Source organism: Seriola aureovittata, chromosome 2 (assembly GCF_021018895.1).
Source record: "Seriola aureovittata isolate HTS-2021-v1 ecotype China chromosome 2, ASM2101889v1, whole genome shotgun sequence".
Taxonomy (NCBI): Eukaryota; Metazoa; Chordata; class Actinopteri; order Carangiformes; family Carangidae; genus Seriola; species Seriola aureovittata.
In genome coordinates this window covers 20776781-20803285 of record NC_079365.1, presented here as the reverse complement: position 1 = coordinate 20803285, position 26505 = coordinate 20776781, and the positions used below count along the sequence as shown (strand labels likewise).

General features: G+C 39.1%; 1 protein-coding gene across 1 annotated transcript; it reads right to left on the bottom strand.

The window, feature by feature from the left end:
- Positions 1-3493: 3493 nt before the first annotated feature.
- shmt2 (serine hydroxymethyltransferase 2 (mitochondrial)) lies at positions 3494-25437 on the bottom strand. Its single transcript, XM_056402680.1, has 12 exons — positions 25322-25437; positions 17669-17860; positions 14221-14300; positions 13215-13415; positions 12879-12960; positions 10702-10824; positions 8555-8694; positions 8273-8435; positions 7642-7741; positions 6410-6565; positions 5523-5630; positions 3494-5274 (listed from the first exon to the last, which is right to left on the bottom strand). The coding sequence occupies exons 1-12, from the start codon at positions 25352-25354 to the stop codon at positions 5147-5149; spliced, it is 1506 nt and encodes a 501-aa protein (XP_056258655.1). The 5' UTR covers positions 25355-25437; the 3' UTR covers positions 3494-5146.
- Between the last annotated feature and the right edge of the window lie 1068 nt (positions 25438-26505).

The following is a 26505-nucleotide window of genomic DNA, read 5'->3' as shown; positions in this document are numbered from 1 at the left end:
ATCATCTTTTTCATTTGAAAAAGTGCGTGTGTGTGTGTGTATATATGTGTGTGTGTGTGTGTGTGTGTGTGTGTGTGTGTGTGTGTGTTTCTGCTACAGCACAGGGCAGATCAGAGGGGAGTTTTAAGGCTTTGATATATGACCAGCATTATGAGGAAATGTACCAGATGGGTAATACTGTGTACAATTATGACAATTATAACTGAAGAGTACTTTTTCATTGCACTTTTTCTTGCTTATGGACCCATTCATTCTACAGAGTGATTTTACAATCCGTTCTGCTACTAAAAGATATCGTTCATCTGTGTTGCTTCTGAGGAATGGAAACAAAATTGTGTTAACACCGCCACAGGGTAAAGAGAAAGCTCCATTATATAAATGACCGGCAAAAAAAACTAGCAAGGGATCCTTAAAATTCCACATTCTGATGCATCTCCAACTGCGCTGCTCATGAACGTTGCTCACATGTTCATTCACATATGTAGCTTCTCAAAGCAGTTTCCATTATCAGCGTTATTCAAGGAAGCGTCATTGTCTTCTGCTTGAGTGTTGTGCCCAGCCGGATATGAAATTCAATTAAACTTTTGCATAGTGTTCAGTGACAACAAATTCACAGTGGGAATAATTCAATAATGCTGCACAACCACCCAGTGGTAGAAGGGGCTTTTGGGTGCATATCCACACAGACTTCATCACCCTGAGCCTGTCAGATCTATATTTACTGCATGACAGCAACTTTAAGATTAATCTGTCCTTTTTTACACCATTACATGCATCATCTGAAGCCCAGTATAGTGACAGAGTATAGGGATAATTTGCTGTACTTAAAATGACCACTGAGGGGCTTCTACTGAACTATAGGCACTGATGTGAGCTTACAATAAAAGGTCCAGCTTTTCCAGTAAACAATAAGAGCTGCAACGTTTAGTCAATTAATCAATTAGTGAACTGACAGAAAGTTAAGCAACTGCTCAAATTCATGATTACATTTTATTAACAAAATAATTAATCAAGAAAATAATTGGCAGCTTAATCAGTAATGAAAATAATCATTAGCTGCAGCCCTTAACAGTATCTCCAAATTATTTTCAGCTCACCAAACATTATTGCTGCATAGGCCGTTGATCCACTTTCATTTTAAAAACCACCAAAATATGGCATATATAACAGACTGCATAATTCCACAGAGGGAAACATCTAAACCCAGTTACCATTAGTCTCTTAAAATAAGTCTCTTTAGCTATGCCCTGGCGATACATAGATGAATGCTCCACCTAGTGCTCAAAGGTGTTAATGCACACAAATTTCACACAAATATATTCATACAACTGAAATGGCTCCAACAAAGGGTATGTACAGATTTGATGTTTAGCATGTAGGCTCTCACTGCAAGCATGCAGGGTTGACAGAGATGTAAATGTCCAGGCATGCCACTAATAAACTTAAATCTATGACTACTGCCATGTGGTCATTCCCCAATACAGCACCATCATTATATACTACTTGTCTAGTATTTAGTGAATTGAGTTGGATACATTTAAACACAGCAATACACCTGATATTTCAGCAGCATGGCAAAACATTGCAACAGATAATCATTTATTTATGCATGTTAAATTGAAAAAAAAAAAAAAAAAATTGGAGCAACCCTCTTATGAAATGTTATGTGGCATTGATGAGCAGCAGAAAAACAGCAGTAGTTAAGGTTCAGGATGAATGTGTCTGCAGCAGCAACATAGACCACAGCGAAATAAGCGTTAGATTCAAGTATGACATAAAGAAGACAACACCAAAGCAAGCGATCGCATAAACACAATGCTTTCAGTTGAAATATTTCTCAAGAGATGCCCCATGAAGCCAATATTGCAGAGTACTTGCATGGTCTGTTTGCAAGAAAAAGTCATGTTTGAAAGGCTAAGGTTTATATTACTTGACATATGGTTTACAGTAAGCCCACACAATGAAACTCAACAAAATAACTGCAACAGCAGCAGCACCATGGGGAATTATGCCACAATTCAACCTATTAACACTCTGTACTGCAACATTAAACTAGGTACCAACCAACAAAGGAAACAACCTCTACTTCACCCAGAGAGTATGTCGAAATGAACACAAAGGCAAATACTGCACATGCATTTGTCAGCTGCAGATCAAACATACAACCAGCAAACATCACTGACAGTAGCAGATCACTATCAGCAATAAAACAGCCAGAAAGGTAGACGGCAGATGAAACCATGCATACAAAGACAAAATGGACAGAGCCAAGACATGACCATGACAGGTATGTAAGCACAGGTAGAAATCACTTACCCTGTTGAAGCAGTGATCTCTGACATCTTAGCAGACAGTGAATCTGTTAGAAGGAGTCGCATCCGTCTTAAGTTGTCCAGTGCAACTCTTTTGAGCGGCAGCTGAATCCCATTATCCATCTGAAAGTAATTGAACAGAGCCACTGGTTAGCAGTAGCTAGCAGCAGGTAGCAGCAACATACAACCAGCAAACATCACTGACAGCAGATCTATCAGGAATAAAGCAGCCAGAAAGGTAGACAGCAGATGAAACCAAGCACACCAAACTAAATGGACAGAGCCAAGACATGATCGTGATAGGTGTGTTAGCAAAGGTAGCAATCGCTTACCAAGTTGAAGCAGTGATCTCTGGCATCTTAGCAAACAGTAATTACTTTATAAAGAGTTGCATCCGTCTTAAATTGTCCAGTGCAACTCTTTTAAGCGGCAGCTGAATCCTGTTATCCATCTAAAAGTAATTGAGCAGAGTCACTGATTAGCAGCAGCAGCTAGCAACGCTATGTATGCGCTCACGAAGCCGTCACCATTATACATTACACTGTATTATCAGACTGTTGGTAGGTTAGCCTGTTTATGAAATGCTGCATGTGCAAGTGGTGGCGGTGGTAGTGTTTGACTGCTGTGAGGCAGCAGTCAAACAGAGGCAAGTAGTGAGCAGGGGGTTTAAATATCCCGCCCGATCAGAAACGGTGCGTTGGATTTGTGTTGCAGCTATAGGAGTAAGTCACGTGTGAATGAGGCAGCGCCAACAAGAACTAGCTCTGAACTAGCTTGCAGTGCTCATTGTGTTTTTATACTCATCTGCAAGGACAATTGATGCAAGCACCGGACCCTGTAAAGCAAATATGACTTAATTTAGCTAATTATTTCTAAATCCTTTATTGGCTTTATTTTAACTACTTGTTCCTTCACTTGCCAGTAGGACACATTTTGTTATCCAAACCCTGACAGATGAACTAGAACCCCACTACTAAATCCATTGAAAGCAAAGGTAATCCTTATCAATATTGTAGATATCTAGTTAAATGATTTGTTACTACTCACAATTTCAAAAAATATAACAACAAACGTGTCCCATCACAGACAGAATCACATCTTCTGACTGACTTTTTTTTTTAAGTTCGCTGGCTAAGACAGTATGTGAGAGGTGATGTATTATTGATATCACTTACACAACATAAATTAATGGATTTTATTATTAGGATTCAGCTTGTAAAATAATGTTATGTAAAAGACAGTTAGTTCAAACTTGATGTACAATAGCTGGCAACATATCAGAGATGAAAACAGACAGACAGTGGATTTATGAACACTGTGGTAAAATACTTAATGGTTTATTTTAGCAAAGTGTACTTTATTTGCTGTCAAAAAACTTACTTTAGAAGCAATGTCCTGTGCAAAGTAATAAAGTATCACACCATTTCTAACATCCTTTTTCTCCATTGTGCTGCAAGACCATTTCACAAACAGAAATCTTCCTCACTGATGCAGTGATAATGACAACAGTACCAATTTGTGAACCAGGTACACAACAAAATGCAGTGAAAATGTTTTATCAAATCTAGCTGCTTCACAGTTTCCATCACTGAACACTTAGGTGAAATAAATGACACTTAAATCAGACAGACTGCAATTCAAATCATCTTTCTTCCAGAGCAATATATTATACTGATACCAGTATTGGACACCTTAACATGTAAAATGATGGCAGTTACATAGTTAATTATTTTTAAATAATGTATAGAAAAGTATATACTCTTTGTAAACACACATAAAGTGAAGTATGAAATCATCCAAGATGATATTTCTGATATTAATCCAGTTGGTTATTCATCTGTCATAACAAAATACAGAGCAATTAAAATCAGACATCTATGATATACTGGAAGAAAAAAAGATGATGCAATTACAATAGTGTCAAAAGACAACATAGCTAGATTTTCACACGGGTTAGGCATATTATACTGAATGAAGTTGAAGATATTTGGTTCTTGTCTATACACAGTGTGAAATGTGTTTTTAAACAATTTATGTGACCACAGTTTATAGTGTTGCTATATTAGACTATAGTATATCAAAATATGTTGAGATTACTTGTATAATCAGACTTGGACCCTTACACTTTGGAGATAAGCTCCACAAATCTATACAAAGTTAAAGAGGTTAACGTTCAGAAATTATATTGAGTGAATTTCTGATGTTCAACAAAATTCCCCCCACAAAAATGTTAGAACAACAACACAACACTGTCAGAACAACCCTTCACATCATGAAGTTTCCTTGTGTACCTGGTTTCATAAACAGAAAATGTAAGTAGAAAAACTATCATGCACACATCTTCATGTGAATATAATAATCTCCATTAGTGACTTTAGTTAAGACTCTTTACAGCATTAAGACTCTTCAGCGTAACTTATTATAATAACTAATTATACATCAATCAAATCACACAGTCTGTGACACCAATGACAGTTGGTGGTGTTACATTTGATGAGTTATTTCTTCCTCCCACACACCCACATTAAAGAAATGGTATATCTTTACACATACGATAGAAAATAAGATCTTCGGCTCTAAAGAAAAACTGTATCATATTTCATTGTTTCTTTACCTCAATATGGAGGCCTGTTTTTACAAGAATATATTGACTGATGATTGCAAAGAAGTATAAAAAATGTAGTTTTCCAGATCTGATTGGAAAAAAGGGAACTCAAGATATATCCCAATGTACAGGCACCAACCACATGAGATTTTTCCCCTCTCCTTACACACTTCTGCTAGCCGGCTTTCTACCACCTGGCTTTCAGCCCCCTGACTCCATACTGACTGGCTTAATGATCATGGAAGCCTGGCATAGGAAAGGGCCTGGCATAAGCTTCAACTCTGTGCCGAAGTTCAGCGATGCGAGCAACAGTCTCTGGGTCCTGAAGAAGGAAGTTCTTGAAGTCCTGGAGCTTTGCTGGAGAAGACAATGGAAAAGAGAGGAAGAATGCTCAGTTCTCCATTTTTAGCTTTGTTTGTTTTATCACCACAGGGCCTTTTCACTTCTTATTTTTCCATATCCAACGATTTAGCATACAACATATTGTACCTTTCTAATAAATACATAGTTTAAAACTGAACAATAAGACCAAAAAATTGGGACGCATGTTCTTGCCAACCACCTGGCTACATTTTAATCCGTATCCCCTCTCACATAAGGCTTACCTGTCTTTTTCTTGACATCCAAGGCAATCTTGAAGCCCTCATCCATGAACTCAACAACTTGCACAAAGTCTGCTTCTTTGAACTGTCTGGAGGTCAGGGCTGGAGCACCTGGGACACAGAAGAACACAAATCCCACAGCTTGAAATAAAAGTAAAGTAGAGATCTGCAATTTCTTCCTTTTACTTTTACAGTTCATCTGATTGTTATTCATTTTCTTGCTTTTTTTTTTTCTACTTAGGAACCATATGGTCTTTGGAAAAAAGCCGAACCCTGGAGCGTCTTGAAATTTAAGTAATGAATCTACACAGACTCCAGATGTGTCAAACCTACACAGATGCTGATAACCGATGGGTCACAAAGGTGCAGTCCAAATGAGAACGTAATAAGCACAGAGCATTGTACTGTAAGTAAAATATCTCGCCTTAAGATAAAGCTAAAAACGTGGCAGTGTAGATGTGGAGCTCTTGAACTTCCTGGAAGATGATTAAAAAGCCAAACATGCTTAATTAATCATGATTTGCTCAGTGCTTGTGGCTTAATTGGTGGCTGACTAATTTCCATATGCAGAACTACATTTTGAAAAACTAAGTAAAACTGAGTGAAGAGGATGTTCACTGCAAAGTAAATTTAACAAAAAAAAAAAAAAAAAAAAACCTTCATCTTGTACTTAGAACACAAAATGCTGAGCAACTGACCAACATACTAAGACTAATTACCCCAACAAAGTGTAAATATCTATTAGTTTTGGGGTTTTTTTAGATTTAAAAGTGGTTAAATATACAAATCCACACAATTCTCCAGTTTATTTATGTGGTTTCTGATCATACCCTTAATAAATATGACAGGAAGTCAAGCAAAATGTAGTATAATATGAAGCTGGTCCTTACCTAGCCTGAGGCCACCTGGAGTCAGGGCGCTCTTGTCCCCAGGGCAGGTGTTCTTATTGGCAGTGATTGACACGAGCTCCAGCACCCTTTCAGCTCGAGCTCCATCAATGCCCTTAGGCCGCAGGTCCACCAGGACCAGGTGGTTGTCGGTTCCACCTGAAATATTCAGCATTCCTAGTAAAAACTTTTGAAGAGCAGGAAAGTCTGAGGCTTCGTGGACACCAACTTCACTTTTAAATCTTTGATCAGACAATCTCAGCTTTAGTTCAACATGGATGAGGTAATGTTTCTAGATTTGATAACTTTATGATATGAAATGAATATGATATGTATTGTTAGGGCCTCAAATGCTTCACATCTTCACCTTTTCTCATACATTTGTCCATTTTTAGCTAAAACTAACACAGTCAAATGCAACTTTCCTGCAGTTCATGGTCTGTTGAACTGTATTGCATTATACAGGTGTTTCTATCATTTTGTCCAGCCTTTTTACATCAGTGAGGGAAGGCTAAATAACAGAAACACATCTCTGCATAATGCAGTGCAGTTCAACAATATCACAAACTATATACTCCAAAATTATCACACAGTTGAATTAACACCTCTCTGAAACAGTTTCAATAAAAACTGAACATTACAACCTTCATGACGTTAGCAATTATTGCAGGACTGTTGTATTAGACTGCATTAATTTTAGTCTATAAATTTAGATGGCTGAAAATGCTTAAGTCTTCCTTTAGCACACATATCTTTACAAGTGTTTTATTTGACTGTAACATTATAAAAACACTCTTTTCCTGTTTTCTTTTCAGAGAAATCTACAAAAGTATTAAAAAACAGGGAGTATGCACACAATGCAATGTAAGCAAAGGACAAGTCTATCTTTTTTAGAGTATCAACTGAATACTACATACATAAAAAAAAAAAAAAAAAAAAAAAAAAAAAAGCTTAGGCCAGCGTATTAAATGCAGAACAAGATTCATGTATTCACTCACAACCAGAAAGTGACCATTTTCATCTGGTTTCATTTTCTTGACTGACGAGGCAGTTACACTGACATTACCCAATTTGCACATCATGAATTTAAATGCATTTCTCTTTTTTTTCTCTTTTTTTTTCCTGCCATGTAATTTGCATTTTGTGACAGGACATTTCTCTTTATTGACGTATGTTTCTCCGCTGTTTATACTAGTGACTTAAAAAAAAGAAAGCTTGAATACAAGTTAATATACCTGATACCAAGGTGTAGCCTTTACTGAGAAGAGCTGCAGCCATAGCCCTGGCATTCTTTAGTACCTGGGCGATATACTCCTTGAACATGGGAGACTGTGCCTGGTGACACACAAATGATAGAGTGCTGAGCTGGATACAAGCATTGTCAAGAAATGAGCCAAGAGATATCAAGAAAACAATTTACTACAATATAAACATTATGGTATTTCTTTAAATTCAAAAGTCTATTTCATTTGCATCTTGGGAAAGAAATGTTGAATAATTTCCTTTGATAACTGATCAAATAACCAGAAAAAATGATTGACCATTGGTTAGAATTACAGTAGGCACAGCCCCATTATAGTGATTAGAAGCTACATAAATTGGTACAAGGGAAACGCATCGCAGTTCCATCCTCTTGAACAGATTACATTTCAGTAGCCGTCTAGCACAGCATTAAGATCCACACGGTTCACACTGGGTCAAGTTGTGCCAAAGCATCTCTGTGGTAAGATTTTGTTCCACTGTAAAATTTGATTCACCACTTATCAGGTTCTTATTAGAAAATAACCAGGGTAATAAGTGTTACGTCAATATGAATAAACTGAATTACTTTTACATTGAAATTGGGTATTAGCGTGTTGTGCTGACCTGTCTGAGTGCTACAGCCACGCCAGCGATGGCATGGTTATGAGGTCCACCCTGCAGAGAGGGGAAGACAGAGAAGTTGACCTTGTCTTCGAGGTCGTACATGATCTCCTTCCCCTTCTTGTCCACTGAGCGAACACCCTTACGGTAGAAGATGAGGCCAGCCCTGGACAAAATACAATAATTTACTGACACAGCATTTTTACCATTTTATTTTTCTTGAAACCCAAACAAGGTTTCATCCCTGGTAATGTAATTTGTCCCTGCCGGGTCTGTCCTTCTTACCTGGCTCCTCGGAGCGATTTGTGCGTGGTAGAGGTGACCAGGTCAGCGTGTTCAAAGGGAGAGGGGATGGCTTGGGCTGCCACCAGGCCACTGATATGGGCCATGTCAGCGAGCATGTAGGCCTTAATGTCAGTGCACAGCTGAGAGATAAAGGAAGCAAACACAAAATTAGGATTCAAATTTATACCTTATGGGAGGAAATTTTAAATAACTTTTCAGTACGAGACCCAAAAATTATGACATTACTCTGCGATATCTGTGAACTGCAGCAGTGAGACATTTTTTTTGTAAGCTGGACTCTATGATTGTAAGGTTAAAGTGCTGTCTAAGATTAATTTGAAGATGTATGCATCAATAAAAGTTCGGTGAAGTTATTCTTTATATTTGGTTACAAATCCTTTGCAGTCATGACCTGCCTGAAGTCTACAACCTCTACCAGAATATTTCAGCCCTCTTCACTTCCAGCTTGCTTCGGGAGATTTTCTGCCTTAAGTTTGATCTTCAGCAAGTGAGACATAAGCTCAGTTGGACTGAAGCCAGGTGACTGACTTGGCAAGCCAAGAACATTCCACTGTTTGGCCATGAAAACCTCTTCAATTACCTTTTCAGTTTACTCAGTATTTTTTAAAGTGGGAGACTATGTACAAAAAGAGACAAGTCCTACACTGTTAATCCAATATAGATATGAACACAATGAACCGCCCAGCAGAAAGTCAGCACTTTAGCCTTTGTCACTATCTAATTTCAAACATAATGTCCTGGAATAGAGTGGAAATGTGTCACTGCAAATATTTATGAACTGCACTGTATTTGCATAAGCAGTGTTTTGATATATACAGATTTCTACCACAAACTACTACAGTTAGAAATAAATCTAAACTACGTGATTCAACTTGCCTCAATCTGTGTCATCAGTGACCCTACTGTGCTTTTCATGTGACTGTGCTAAGTATATGTTCAAATGTGAGTAATACATTTACAACCCCTCTACAGTTAAGTTGATAACTAACTCTACATCTGTTAGCAGTACCTATCTTCTCAAAAGGCAGATATTTCAAATGTGAGCTTGTGTAATTATTCCTCTGCAGTCTTCAGAGGCCAGAAATATTACAGCATAATTCAATAAATCCTTGATGCGTCTTGCCAGCATCTATTGAAAAAGGTGCAAACAATAAATAGCTTGCTAACATGCAAATGACTCGCTGGCGAATGATCAGAGCGGTAAACAATCTTTTTAGTGCTCCAATTAATATGCATTATCATGACAATCTCCCTTCCTCTATCTAAACTGGATCAGCACATGTTTATTAGATTAAAACGCAGGGGAGATGGCAGGGTTACTGGAGGGGGGTAAAGAACACAAGAGGGTGACGTGCAGTAGCCAATCAATACCGATAGTAAATCAAGTTTCCGACGTGGGGGAAGAAAAAGAAGCCTGCTTCAATCTAGGTAACACAACATTGAAAATCTGGAGTGAAGCCCGGCCCAGCAGATTCTGCCATAAAACAGTGAACAGTTCCACAGAGACATGCCAGGGGGAAAATATGGCCCCACTTCAGGCCTAGTGGCAAAGTCGTTATGGTGCTTAATAAAAACACAGCTCTGTAATGGTGGGACACTCCATCTGATGGTACTAGCTAAAGTGGGGCTCTGCAACAAAGGGAAGCAGTCATGGAGTGAATGAAGTGAGTCAGCGGATGGGTATAACAAAACAGATAAAGAGGCCTCTTGTGCACTGTCAAAGAGAGCAGTGAAGTGTGCGGTTAAAAGTTGGTGCTGTGTATGTGTGAGTCAGAGCGAGTGTCCATGTTTCGTTTGGTTGAGTAGGCAAGAGAGGAAGACAGCATCTGTGTTGTCGTGTGTGAGGGTGAAAGACTCTATAAAAATTGGCTCGTGTTTTTGGAAATGTTGAAGTTGAATGCTAGGTATTTAGACAGACATCACTACTCAGGGACAGAAATTAGAAGAGATATGTTTGGAAGTAATCCTGGCCAGGTCTGAGTATGGGAAGCAGGTGACATTTGAATGGAAAAGGTTGACTGAGTTTTGAATAAGAGAACAAAGCTGGTCTGTCCTTCCTAATGTACGATGAGAAGTAGAGAAGACAGGCTGCAGATAGAATTGAATATACAGAGTTCTCCATGCACCTTCTTGACGCGGCCGTAGTCAATGAGGCGGGCATAGGCGCTGGTGCCAGCAATGATGAGCTTGGGCCGGAACAGCTTGGCCGTCATCTCCATCTGGTCGTAGTCTATGAGTCCTGTTGCAGTCTGCAGAGAGGGAGACAGATTGAGGAGAGAGAAAAGAGGCAGAGCGAGAGGAATGAATAAAGAGGAAATGGAGAAGGAATATGAGAATATTAGAGGGAGAGTAAGGGTCAGGAGGAAAAAAAAGGAACACGAGAGGATGAAAAAAAAAATTGTAATATCTTGAGGATCAAGAGAAAACATATCAGTACGGAAGAGAGATTTTCTCCATTTGAAACTCATTTGAAGTAGCAGTATTTGAAGTACTTTGGCTACCTTAAAAGGGGACGGAATTTATCTAAAGGAGACATTGCAACCTATCATATCATGGAGGAATATGGAGCAATTGCAGTAATTGCAATTGCACCCCTACTTATCCTAATTCAACCTTTCAGGGGATCTACTTGACTGGTATGATGAGGCCGGACAGATTAGAGGTTGGTTTGGAGATTTTTCCTGCTCTTTCCATTGAACTGAGCAATTTGAGAGACATGTTAGCCAATCCATTGTTCAGTGAATGCACTTCAGAGTCACATGAAATGGAGTCAAGCTGGACCAGTCAAATGACCAGTCCGTCCTGTGCCTGAATTTCAAGTTGTATAACCCTTCCTCCTCCAAGCATCAGAAAACAGAAACAATGCAGGAAAGGGAAAAAGCACGATGGAGCAGAAAAACAAAGTGAGAGACAAAAGGGATGGATAATAAGGAAGACGCCGACGTGAAAAAGAAGAGAGAAAAGGAGGAGGCAAAGCTTTATTTAGACAACCTGATAATCTCCCATCTCCAGAGCACATCTATGGATGGCCCCTCACTCCATCAAGCTGCTCATTGTGAAGACAGAGCCAGTGGTGCTGGCCAGCCTGTCGATTTCCCATTATCTCTCTCGCAGAGGGGTCCTGCCAGCCCATACATCAGCAGGTCTGGACATGCAGAATCTCATGGCCATTCATCAGCCGCTACCCACACTACCACACAACTATGACCCAAGAAATAAAATACTACACACTCGTGTACAATGACCATCTTATCTACATGTTAACTTGAAAAATTACTTGTCACATCTGAGTGGCCCTGGAAGCAAAGATCTTCATGCAGGTGGAAAGCAACACTTCAGTTGTTTTACGTGGTTTACTAACGAGACTGTATGATTACATTGTGAGAAGAGAGGCCATACATCAGCCAAAACCCCTGACTTTAAGTCCATCTGTTGTCAAGGACCTGCAAGCAAGCATCTGATGGGCTGATGTTTCCTTGAGTTAGACACTGAATCCCTACCCACACTGCTTTGTGTCCTCCCTCTGGGGGCAGGAATGGAAACAGGATTTCCTACTATTGGATCACAGTTTCTTTTTTATCTTTTTTTATGTTCATTTCAATCAATATACTGTTATTAATTTGTTATTGCGGATGAAGGACAAGGTCAAAAATATTTGTCCTTTAAATTTAGATAATTGTGCTTGTTGAAGAAGAGTTCTTACTCGTTATTTTACCCAATGCCTGCTACAGTAGGTTTCAAAAACTTGATCAAAAATAACCAATTTTGCTCAAGGTCTTCACATTTGATATCTACTGAATAAGCTGGCAGAAACTGTTGTGTAATGTATGACCAACATAATGTAAATATACATACACACACATACATATATATTGTGGTGGTGTGGCTACACACTGTTCTTCATCCAATCTAACAGTTTTCTCCCATTCACTATTACAGTAAAGAGGCTTAAATTCCACCTGCAGCATCAGACACCACTTACACAGCATACTGTACAATATATTATTGTGCAAACATTCACACAATGTGACACAATTGCTGGTCACAGACAACAACTGACCCTGAAAACCTCTCATCTGACATTAGAGGAAAATCAAAAATGTATGAGTATACATAACATTTATTAGGTACCAGCATCTGCTGCACAGCTTTCATAACACTATGACATACTTTTATTGCTGTTGTCCTTTTCCCGTCAATTTTCTTCATCATTTCTAAGAAACCTGATGGTGTATTGCTGGTATTGGAGTGTCCTCTTGTTAGTTGTTAGTAGTAGATATCAGCAGTAGTGGTCTCTACTTACATTTAGTTTGTAGGGCATGGACTCAAAATAGATTGAGGTTGCCGAGATCCTCTTTACATCAGACATGTAGCCGTGGGTCAGACTGCGTTGACAAAAAGGAACAGAAAAACAGGCAAGCACAAACAGTCAGTTAAATAACTTAGCAGACAACCTGATTTAGAAATGTGCAGGAAAAGAAAAATGATGTCGTTTTTTAAAATTTCTTTTTCAGGTCCAAGTGATACACTTGCGTTGACCAACAAAGAAACTGGAGCAGCACAGAAAAGTGGGAGGGGAGACAAAATAAGTGACAGGGCGATGATTAAGAATAAAACATAAGCTGCATTGACTACTGACTGTCCTCCGTCGGGCAGGTCCAGGCCCATGATGCGGTCGTGGGGGTTGAGCACAGCGGTGTAAACAGCAAAGTTGGCAGGTGAGCCAGAGTAAGGCTGGACATTGACGCCCCACAGAGCTGGGTCAAGGTCAAAAGCCTCCAAGGCTCGCTTCTGACACAGGAGCTCAATTTGGTCAACCACTTCTGCTCCACCATAGTATCTGTGGATGTGTGGGTCAGGGGGGTTTCAGAAAAAGAAAGAATGGAAACAAAAACTCCTATGAATGAAAATACACCCCAAGGCCATTATTAACAGATGCATCACTCCTGCAATTTGTCTGCTAGAATAACCATAGAATTTCAGTTTAGGTCAATCTCAACAATGCCTGTTACCTTTCATACATTTGAGACAAATGGCAGTGTATCTAGAGTCAAGATAAATGTTGAGACCGACATCAGAACTGGGACATCTAGGTGAAAAGCTCTTCAAAGCTTTTCAGAAGAATTACAGATGAAGGAGCAACAGATGGCTACTGTGCAAGCCACTCATTCTGTGAGATAATCCTTTTTGGATCATTACATTAAAGAGTAAAACGGCACTTGAGTAGTATATTAGTATATTCACAGGGAGGGAGATTTATAGTAGGCTTGTATTTCAGGCATCAAATGCATCAAATGAGAGGCATTAAAAAACATATCAGCTCTCTGTTTGCCGCTGATAAATGTGAATTATCCGAGGGAAATAATAGAAAACAGGAAAACTGAAAATAGAAAACGTGCAACTATCAGCCTGGCACCAAATTCTTCCAATGTATCCCCTCAGGAATTTTCTTTGGCAAGGCAAAGCGTGTGGATTATTAGCTGTGTGGTTGGCATGTACTTTACAGTAATAGGGCAAGCTAGCGAACACAGGATATATCAGTGTGTGTCTATGTGTGTTCATTTGTGCCCATTTGTGACAAATATCCTAAAGCAGAGAATATCAACCACATTAATAAGCTGGGGTGTGGCTGAATAAACACTCACCTTCTCCCTGGGTAGCCCTCAGAGTATTTGTTGTTCAGACAGGAGCCCTGAGCTTCCAGAGCTGCTCGACTGCAGAAATTCTGTGGTGGGAACACACACACACACACGAGCAAACACACACTCAGATCAATGGCGTGAGTGGACAGAAGGGACAAGGACGGCAAATTAAAGTCTGTTAAGTGATAGTGAGAAATCCCCCTCCAGCTAAAGGCAATCATTACAGTATTGAACCTCTGGACTTCCATAGACTAACAGTCTGCACTTCACAATGCTTATCGCCTTGCTGCTGGAGGATACAAGATAATGTAATAAACTTTTCTGCACATGCTGAGATAGATTGGTGTGGCCTTTTTTTAATCATTTTGTAATGTGTTTTTGAAGAAAAAACAAATTTCTGTGTGTATGCTTTCTTGCAAAAGAGTAAAATTATCCCCAAAAAGTTTTATATCTTGCCCATGTGCTGGAAGATGAAAAAGACATGTTAAAAAATAATTCTGTTTATTAACAATACCAATAACTGATATAGGACTTAGTCACCGACACATTTTATTATGCTGATTTCAGTAGGCTCGTTCCTTTGATTTATTTTACTGGATTTACTCTGCTATATTACCAATTACGGACCAATTATAATCTGACCACTGAATCTTGATCACATTTCTGTATTTCCACTAGAGCTACAACAATTAGTTGATCAATCAATAAGTAGGAAAATTTGAACATATATTTTGATAAACCACTTTGTCACAAAGTCCCTTTTAGCACAAGTACTAAACATTCTCTTGTACTAGTTTTTCAAATGTGATGATTTTCAGTTTATGTCCACATTATGTGAAAGTAAATGTGAACACTTTTAGGTTTTAGACTGGTGGTTGGAAAAAACAAAAAATTTGAAGACAACTCTTATTTCAACTAATACCTTACAACTTTCTGTTCATCTGGTAATTGCCATTTTCCCACCTACAGCTTTGATGGTATCCCCCTGATTAAAACAATACCTTTCTTTAAATTTCCTCTGAGGTTTTATCTTTTTTTTTTGGGGAAGTTAAGTGTTTCTGTTGGTTGAAAATTTTAAAGGCTTTTATGGGTATTTATCCTGGAGATGAAGAGAGGTTGTCCAGCTGGTGTCCAAACCTTCCAGCCACACCGACACTCCTCTCTTCATAGATTTTATACAAACAATAATAGGACATTGTACAGAATATCATAATAAAGAATGGAAGGAAAGGCTATCTTAAAACTGCAGTTTTTCATTCAGATTTTAAAGTAAGCCTTCTCTTGGCAATGTGTTAATGTTTAGATACACATGCAGTCTACGGGGAAAAAAGATTAAAATACGATTAAAAAAATGACCATATTAGATAATCACAGATTCTGATTGGGATCGGGGGAAATGTGTTTGGGACTGCGGGTTTGTAAAGCCTGATACAGTGTAAGTGTAACTTGAAACAACAACCTGTTACATATATAAATGAGTGCAGCCCCTACTGCGTAGCTGACGATGGATGCCACTTTCGGTATGACTTCCTGACATAACATTGTACTGTATATTATCACACTGGCCAGTAATAGGGTCTTACAGATAGCACACACAAACACCTATAGTCTCCACTCTCTCCCTCATTGGAGTGGTGGTGTTTGTGTGTGTGTGTGTTGTGTGTGTAGTTATGCTAATGCTTCACCTGGGAGCCAAGAGAAGATCAAGGGAGATAACAGCTCCAGTAACAGCTTTCTGCCGCGTCCGTCTGTCATGCTGACGACTGTGCATATATTAGAAAAGGAAATGCATTTGCCTCTCAGTGTCTTGAAGTGTGTATGTTCGCGAGTGTGTGTGCGTACGTGTGGGAAAATGTATGTCTGCCTGCCTGAGCTGTACTGTGATGTGCCTTGCAGAGTGAGGTGGGGAGGAGGCAGAATGAAGATATCAGCTTTATCTCACACTAGAGTGGTCAGGCTTTGTGCTGAGAGGGGGCTGATATACTCCACTGAACAACTACTGTGGCAAAGAAGAAAAAGGAGGAGAGAGAAAGAACAATGCAAGATAAAACCTTGTCTGCTCTTTTGAATAGTAAAATTTCGCATTTCACACCATCCAGCCTTGGAGTGAAAACAAAGAGTTACACAAATGTGCTGCAAGTCATTCAAGCCAAAAATAACTTACAGCACACTGTGCACAGTTGGTCAGTGGCTGAATAATGAATGAATAGAGGTTGATTTGAACTTGTTCTTTTTTAAAGCAACATTATGCAACTATTTTACTTTAAAATAACAGCTTCAAAATCATTTCGATGGTACACTGATTGGTAATAGGGAAAATTGCACCCCTTTGATCGACACTCCCCCTGAACATGAGTTCTTGCACTATGTAACTTGGGTTAAGTGGGTACAACAACCTGCCAGAAATATGTAACACTTTACGGCACTAAAATACACACCACCAACGATGGGCATTCAGCTATCTAAGCTAGCTCAATATTCTCAGTACAGACATCATGGCAGAGGTGAAGAGACTATAGCGCCTAGCATCTACATTTTAGCACACAATTGCTGTGGGCTCAGATGTTTTCAGATGAGCTGAATGCTCACTTGAAATGAGTGGACAGCGTGACTGCTGGTTTGTACTGAGATGATGATTTTGCTTTTGCTGCCTGAGCAATTGACAGGTTTTGGTTTCTGTACATGAGTTGATAGCTTCTAAGAGTACACTGCTTCCAGTAACCTTAACCACTTGGACTCAGAGCCCAACAGAATTTAATGTATAAAGTGTTCTGTAATTGCCACTTGTGGCTGCAGAGGCCGCTGTTGCCGCTGCTTCTCAAAAGTTACAGTGTTGCTTTTGTCTAAGTTAATTATATCTGTTTTATGATTTGTATGTTTGAGCCACAAAGAAACAGTTTTCCTGGCCTAGCTGGCCACTGAAAACTTTATAAAAAAAAATAAATAAAAAAAAAAAAAGGGAATTTACTGCTATAAACCACTGAAACATATAGCCAGATGTTTTAGGAAAAGATATGACCAAAATAGTAATTCATATTTTCAGCGTATGATTCTTAACTGCAACACCTATATCCTTCATTGTACTTGATGTGCTGCACATGTGTCTGTATTTATCTACAGTATGAATGCTAATAAACCACTGATAAAGGCAAATGGCAAATAATACAAGAATAATAGATATCCATCAGGCTAGCTATTTATTCATCCATTGGAATTAGTGTTTACATTAACTGTCTTTCCTTAAAAATAAGCCGACTCCAATCTTTCATTTTTTAAATCAAAGTATCTGCCACTATGGTCTGACTGAAATCAGACTTAATAAATCTGCATGTCTTCCCCATTTCTTTTGCAGCCCACTCTTCCCCTCTTTCCACTGTAAATTGTTAAATTAAGCACAATGACTGCAAAAACAGTAAAAAAAAAAAAAAAAAAAAAAAAAAAAATGTTTTACCTCAGATGCAATTAGTTCTAAGCCACGGCACTGCCTGTCCTTCTCTTTCAGCAGCAGATCCCACATCTCGGGGTCGTCCTGAGCCAGGCTCTCCTGGCCTGTCCAAGGACGGTCTTCATCCACTGTACGTGTAGCAGCATGAGACTGTTGCCCACGTACACTGAGACGAACTGGGGCTCTCTGGCACAGTGGCTGTGGTCGGAAGAGAAATTGAGAGGGTTAGGTTGGGGTTTGATGAAAGAAGGGGGGAATACAGAAAAAGGAACACTGGGTCATTGCATCATATGTGGGGAAATTATTTTTTCAGACAAACCTGGAGATTGTACTTTGACCAAACTCTTGCTACTGTAATGCAGATTACCACAGCTTTAATAAAAAAAAAAAAACCATAAAATACCATGAAACTAGTTGGACTACAGTAAATGTTGCATCTGCAAGATTTTTGGTGCCATCAGTAATATTAAGGAAGAAATGAACACCATGTGTGTCATGTCAATGTGAAGATGAAAGTAGTTGGGGCTCTTCCCTTAAAAGAGGGATGGGCACATAAAAGACAGGTTACACAAAAAATAATTTATCTACATAATGTATCTGATCATTTTACATACTTGAAGTGACACCCTGATTTTTCCTATATAAATAAAAGGCACATTTTTTAGTCTCTTACCCTTCTCTGTTGCTCACACACTGCAATATGTAGCCTGGTATAATTAGAAGCTGGCGTGTTTGCATGATATCAATAATCAGCATGGTTGTTCAATTATGCCTCTATCAGCACTTCTACAAACTGGGGGACTGACTTTTACAGCCTCAGTGTACCAAAGGAGGCATATAGAGAACAGATTCAGCACTTCCTGCTTATCTAATCTGGACTAGTGCTGGCAAGTTCTTCTGCTGCTGCCGCTGCTGCTGCAATGTGTGATCATGTGAGTGTGCAGAGTCCATATAATTTTCACGGGCTCTTTTTTTTGTCCAAGTTAAATATGAATCCTACCTTATACTGGAATCAGTCAACCCTATGTCTATGTGGCTTAGTATTACATCGTGAAGATGCTTAGCATAGACAATAATAAAATCTTAAAACTGCATGTGGGCCCTTCAGAGCAAGTCCCAATCAACAGAGCACTGTGTGGGAGAAAACTCAGAGGTTAAAAAAATCCTTGACGGGTTGATTGCACTTAGAACAAATTTGCTCACTGCCGTCATTTAATCAACAACGATGATGACTTTGTGTTGAGATCAATCCCTTCTCAGCCAACCTATAGTTATCATCTGTACAGGTGTGCTGGAGTGTGAGGGACAACCTCCCTTTAATAGCACCATTAAAAAGCAATTAACACAATGCTCAGGACTGGCTGAGGACACCCATAAGACAAAAAAAAAAAATGCAATTCACACTTGTTCCATGTGGTATAAAAAATGTTTGGGCACTTAATCTTTTGAAGTGGCTTAATTGCACTGCAAATCTAATAAAGAAACTAAACATGAAATTTTAAGACAAAAGCAATGAATGTTAATGTTGGGCAGAATAATAAATGCTACACTAAATGGGGAATATTCTCTGCAAGCAAAAATGGCCAACCAGTCTTTTTATTTTACATCCTTTGTTAAAAATCAGTTTAGAAGACCCTTATTCTCAGAAGCAGCTTGAGGATAGTTTATCTACTACATCGCTGTTTCTCCCGTCCTCTCTACTCTTCCTCTGGTCCTGGGAGTGGCAGAGGGGACATTGGCAGAGGGGACACTGGTGACACACCCGGGGAGGCGACTGGCACATTAATGGCCGATTTCTAACAATCTCTTCCTTGGCCTTCTGTCACCAGTGGCAGTGGTGATGGTGGAGAAAGGGAGAGGCCCCCACCCCCAGGGTTCTGGAAGAGATGAGAGCCTGGGGAGACAGGTCAGGCTGCCTCTGAGGACACGTTTCTCGCTGAGAAATCATACGGGTCATTAAATCTTGACGGGAACTGTCCTTCGCTGTCTGGGATTCTGCTGGGACACACCAGGGCCAGGGAAAGCAGCCACAGTAAAATCCAACATAAGACAACACTGCCATAGTTATAGCGCAACTGATGACTGCAAAACAGACAAGGGTGCCGCTCCCTCCCTCTCCTCCGTGCCTCCACCCTGCTTTCCTTTTCCCATCCTCCTGTCCCTATCTTGTCACCCTACGCCGCTAAGCACACTCAGCCAAGTAGCGCTCATGTGGCACTTTTATTAGTTCCTATTGCTATCCATATCATTTCCATGGCGTCAAAATGGGACAGCTCTGGGCTTAAACAAACACCACACAGGTCAGTCCCTGTGGTCTACCTCTCCGCTTTCCTGCCTCATTTTGCAGCCCTGATCATTACAGGAGATTAATTAATAAACACAAGATAAACTGATCCAAGAAAAGTAAGAGCCAAGATACAAGCACCAAATATGTCACAGTGGGACTATTTTTAGGCGACAGATTACGCTGTCGTTTGAAGGTGAACTTGATGAAAACTCTGCTGTGAGAAAAGGGGCGGGATAGGCCACATCAACCTAGGTGCTGAGCACAAAATGATGGCAGAATCACAGATGCGCTGTATCTGCGTGACAATAATAAGTTAATTGTTGGCAGTTTGCCTTTCCTGTCAAACATCTGTGCCCAAAGAACAATGACAGAGAAGAAGAAACGGGAAGACAGAAAATCATTTCATTAATCCTAGTTCTGTATTATTTTTGCCCATTTCCTGAAGCAGCTCCCGAAGCGAGTCAATTTTACAGATGACTGCTGTCCATCAGTGGCTATACCAAACAACAATCAGCCTGGTAACACGAGGAAAACAGCAGGCTCTAGAGAGGAGACACAGTGAAGAAAAAAAATATATGTAAGGTAGAAGAAAGGAAGTGTCAACAGGGCAACAGCATCCGTCAGTCTGACACGAAGTTGGCTCTTTCCCTGTCGCTGACTAATGGCAGGGCTGTCCGTTACAAATTGCCCTGTGATTCAGTCTGGATGACACTAGACTGAGAAATCTGGATAGGGTGAAGAGGCGTGAAGGGAAGGAGGCAGAGTCCAAAGCGACTCCACTCTATTCGGGTCAAAGGGTTGTCAGGGTGACAATCAGAGACTTAAGCGATGCCAGCAACAGAGCCAATCTTCAAGAGATGTAGGCAGTGGAACGATACATTTATGCTATAATTTTTCCACAACACTCATGTGGTGAAGAAGAAGATGGTGAAAGAGCTCTACACTGGGCTTCCTGATGCCTCAGTAAGTCTCGATGCATGCTCTGGATTGTACTTGTCACACTGTCGAGGTAAAGCCTGGCTCAGGGCCTTTTTTGCACATGGGCCCACAACCCACTCGCTGTCCCTGTCAAGTGCACAGTCTGTTAAATGAAAAGCAGAAATAAATAACTGGATTTTCCTTCAGTGTAATACCTTGCTAGGGTCACCTAAAGGCACATTTGAGCCTAAATACAGTTAAGCTATTTTATTAAGTGTCTATTTGTGAGAACGAAAATCAATATATTTAGGTTATTAATTTATATTAGTCAATTATCACCAGTAAAAGGACAGAAAATCAGTTTATGTTGGTTTTCAATCCACTTTAACTCAGACAAAGATGGACAGGCCTGCAACTGATGGTTGATTTCTTCAATTAAATTATTTTATTATTAATAATAAATAAATTTCTCCATTATTCAAGTAATAATTTTTCTAAAATGCCAGAAACTACTGAAAAACACCCTGCATGATTCTCCATAGCCCAATGTGACATTCCAAACAATAAATATTCAATTTATAGTGACATAAAACAAAGATTAACAATACATCCTCACATTTGCAAACCTGGAACCTGCATGTGTTTAAGGCATTTATTTAAGTAAAATTATCATTTGTTAAATGCAGTTATCCTTTGAAGAGCTCATAAAGATGTAAGCAAATAAAAGCAAGAAGGCTTGGAACATCCACGAGGTTCACGCACTAGTAGTGTGAGGTGTCCCAAGACACTGGCAGATGTTTGTTTGATTGTTTGTTTGATGTGCGTTCAGGCTTGTCTTGACATGAGGAACACTTGAAATTTTAAAGATAGTGGCTGCCATGTTTCACCGAGTCAGGGTAGCTCCAAGCAACTTATAAACTTCACTCCTGAGAAAAAAAATGAAGCCATGAATCAGCGCTGACAAAGCTGTCTGTTCTGCTCCTGTTAAATGAATAAAACTGAACTTAAAAAGCTAAAGAATTCCTCTGCTGGGACATTGTTAGGTTAGTCTATGTCAAAAGTTGGGGTCTTTAAGCATTAAATTAAGTCTTTTGTGGTTTTGGTGTGGGAGGTGATGAAGCCAGACAGGCTGTCTTCAGGGTGTCATCTAAACCAGCTAAAGAGGTACATAAAAACAAAATGAAAACTTATCTCTGGGTGATATTGAACATGCCAATGCCACTCTGTTGGTTGATGTTGGCAATATAGATAAAAAACATAACAAATCAGTTTCCAAAAGGGTTGTGTTGTCTCTTTTATATTTAGTTTAATTTTAGAGTATGAGTATTTGTTTTTACATCGTCATTTATATTTGGTAAGTTACTCAAGTCGTATGAAACAAGAATACATAGTATACTCTTTGTGAGGGGAAATTTTGGGAAACAAAATGCACTTTCAAAATTTAAAACCAAACTTTTTGTCCAGCATCGATACGTGGTAAAAAGCATACAATAACTGTCTCAACAGGCTAATAAGTTTCTCTCAGTGTAAATTGTTGCCAGTTTCCTGGTTACATCACTGGCATGTTGACTTTCCACCTTGTCCAGTTGTAACAGGCCTAGACTAGACGGGCAATACCAGTGATACTCATTATTAAGTAGAAGCAGAAGGCTAAGAAACAGGTTAAAGCAGGGGAACCTTATCTCTCAATGTTGTAGCTTTTCTACATGCTTACAATGAAAAGGACTTGGAACTGACAATTCAACATTTTTAAGTGTTCAGAACAGCAAGAACTTCAAAGTAAGGATGTTTGAACACTACTTCAGTTTTCTGTATGACCTCTGCCCTCCTGTTCTCCTAAACACAAGTGGTTTAAAAAAAAAAAAAAAAAGTTTGTGATGGATGTACAGATGCACCGCAGTCTGTGGAAATAGCAGTAGGCCATATGTTCTCCAATGTTCTCATGCTGCTGGACTGAATCTTAGCCCATTCCCCTTTCCTTTACTCCCCAGATGTTTCACTCAACTGTCAAATATAAAATCTGCTAAAAAATGTGAAATTACAAACACTACATTCTGTGATAGCCACACTCAGTTTGCTGCACTGTTGTATTATAATGTAAATATGCCTTTATGAATTCAGGGGTTCTTCAAATGTTCAAAGGGGTGTGTTATACATTGAATCTAAGACCAAACACCTCCAAATGACCTGTATTTGGAGAGAAGTTATCCTTATCTATTGGACTCTACAGGAGCAATAAACATCCATGCAATTCAAACATAATCTGCACCAGAACTAAGTTCTTCCCATAAAACAGGGCCTGATAAAAAAATAGCTTACAGAAAAGTAGATGAATAATTGAGAAATATTCATAATATTCATAACTGAAAAACAATGTACTGTGAAATAACAGCTGAAAAGCAGCCTTGGTTCATTGCCCTTTGCACTGGGAGAAAGGTTTTCATAATGGGATTAGAAATGACTCTGAATTCTTAAATTGACTTAACTGGAATCTTAGGAATCTAATACCTGCAGGAACTGACCCATTTTACTGCAAACATCTCCATAATGACCAATGCAATCTGTTTTCCACAGATATTAATATCAACAGCAACAGATGAACGGCTGAACACAAGTCACAAAAGCTGAGTTTTCCTGATAGCAAGCCATCTTGATGGACCAATCCTAAAACTGTCCTCTAAAGAAATTGAGGTCAACAGCAACAATAAATGCACAGGGACTGAAATTGTTCTTTCACATACACAGAATATATGAGGACACCACATGTCTTGACTCAAAAGATGACAGTCTTGTGAGTCCTTCAGAAATTCAATGAAGATGCACAGTTAACCAATTAGCATCAATAGGAAAAGCATGCAAGCATGTGAACCACTCAGTTTAATGGGAAACTTCAAACACACTGACAGTGACTTATGAAACTAGGTCTGAATACATGCCACAAGATTTTTGGCGCACACTTAGCATAGCCTAGTTGTTTCAGAGAAACTGCACAAAATTCACACCATCTCAAAAATGGGTCACTTAATTATGTTCAAAATCAGGCTATTAATAGCTCTCAACACCCCCTCCAAACACCTCCATCATCCTGATGTCTCCACTAATCGAACAACTTGTTTAATAAAAACGCTGACTAATTATGAAACTTTGGACTATGAAACTGAACTGAAATAATTGGGCAACTATTCAGTCATTCAAAATAAATATGTCTTACAATCACTGTCACAGAGACACAATAATTTCAAAAACATTCAAACATTTACTATAACAGATCCCATGCAATGTACAGTAATTATATCCTGAAATTAAATTACAACTTTGTAAAGCTTAAAATATTACTGACGCCATGGCACAAGTATCAATTGAACTGTAAGGTATTATTTGAGGCTGTAGTCTGAGGTGGTCTTTATCATAATGTAATTACATTTACTATTGAATTGTTACATGTTATACTGAAAGGTGTTTCAAATATTTTGCCCACCCCTTTAAAAGAAAGAGTAGACTAAATATGGCAGTTTCAGCATTAGTTTTGTAGCTAATAAACTGACAGCTGAGAGTAAAAGGTATTTGGAATATGTAATATCTCTTATCTTAATAAAAAATTAAGATTACATTATCCTGCACCTACCCCACAGTAATAAAGTAAATACTTCAGCAGTCAAGAAGCTGCTGACACTGCAAAAACATGAGCTATTACTTCCAAAGTCTGGCAAAAATACAGCCTTATCTGTTACATAATTATCTGAAAGTTGGGAGTTAATATTTGCTTGGTGCTCATTTATGCCTCATTTCGCACTTTGGACGTTATTGGGGGCAGGACCAGTCATTTCTAGTTAATATATCATTGTCTGTGAACCTTCTCCTCGATTATCTACATAGGGTCAAGACTGAGTGTGAAATGAAACCCCTATTCAAAAGCAGCGTGTGTACAGTTGAGTAACTGTAACATTACTTAAAATGCGATTTTAGAGATGCAACGCTGTTTTATTACTACTTAAACAATCTGAGACCGATAGCTACATTTAAAGTGTTTCGTGATGCAGATAAACGTAAATCATGTGTGTTGCTTCTTGCTATTTCCCCACATGATGAAACTGAGCAGTCGCGGTTGCATCATTGCGTGGACACAGCTGCAGCTGTGTAACGTGTGCTGACACCTAGCCTGCTAGCTTATCGGCTAGCTAACAACTACTGTCAAGGTTTCACAGATTGACAGGACAGAAAACACAGCTAGCGACGAACTGCTGTAAATTGTCTTCTATTTGGTGACAACTGCACAGCTTGCTCAAGCACAAGTGGGCAACTTCACCCCCACGACTGTAGTAGAGGCTACTGACCAACATTAACGTTAAGCTAGCTAACAGTTCAACTGCAGAGAAACGTCACCTAAATTACCCAACTGAAAAAGAGCGTGAAGAAAACAATGACTCATAAATTGTACCCAGTGATATACCTACCCGTGTGAGTTGTCTCAGAGCGAAGGACAGCATGTTTCCAGTTCTCAGGCCAGAAGAAGGAGCAGCACAGACAAGAGAGACACACAGCTGACGAGGTCTGAGAGCGCTGTTTGAAGTTGTTGGCAACGGCTGGTTACGCTTATCCTGCCGAAAGGATTGATGGGAATCGTAGGCCGTTGAGAGGCAATTACACAAGCCAGGAGTGTACATACAATATCCATTCATAAACTCATCTTCTTACAGACTACAGTGAGAGACTGCAGCTTTCAGTGATCCGTTATTATTATTATTATTAGTTTCTGAAATCACCCAACATCTCCATTTTCAAAATGATCAGCGAGTTTACAGTGGGTGTTGTGAATACAGACCATACCTCTCAACTTTGATAAAGCAAAAATATGCCAAATTTTATGAAATTTACTAATGTTAAACTCATCTATCTAGGAGATGCATTCTATTTCAATGGATTAAATCCAGACCTCCAACTGTTAACCAGTGGTATGGAGAAATCTTTAAAGTTCTGTCAATGGAGCGTTTGAGTTCAGTTTTAAAGGGAAATGAGAGGTCTTTTGATAAGTTGTGGGTGCCTTTCCTAAACCTGTACAACAGACTTAGTACGCAGAGGATGTTGCAATGTAGACTGGCGCATTGATTTTGTTTCATTGCCCTAGCTGTGTATTCCCTGATTCATGTGAAATTTCTAAACTGTGAAGAATCTAAGAATTGTCCATGTAAGGTCCCATGCTGTCCCATGCTTTTTTCTCTCTCTCTCTTCTCTTCTCTTCTCATCTTCTTTTTCTTATCTCATTTGGTATATGTGATTTGCTCATATCTGCCATTTCTGTTGTGTGTGTTCAGTGTTCTCTGTCTGTTTTTTAAGACTTAATATATATATATATATATATATATATATATATATATATATTTTTTTTTTTTTTTTTTAAACTCATCTATAAATGCCTAAATAATCAGGCTCCAAAAGCAAAGTTACCACGTGGTTCCTCTCAGCTGCCTCAGCAACAATAGGTGTGTGCACTGGTGATTGTTAAGTGTCCTTTCATAAATCCTCATTCGGACAGACAGCTTTTTTTCTGTTTCTGTTTCATGAGGAACTCTTTGCCCCCAGAAGTCAAACTGGATCATGACTGGGATCATTTTAATCTCTGATTGAAACAGTTTTTAAA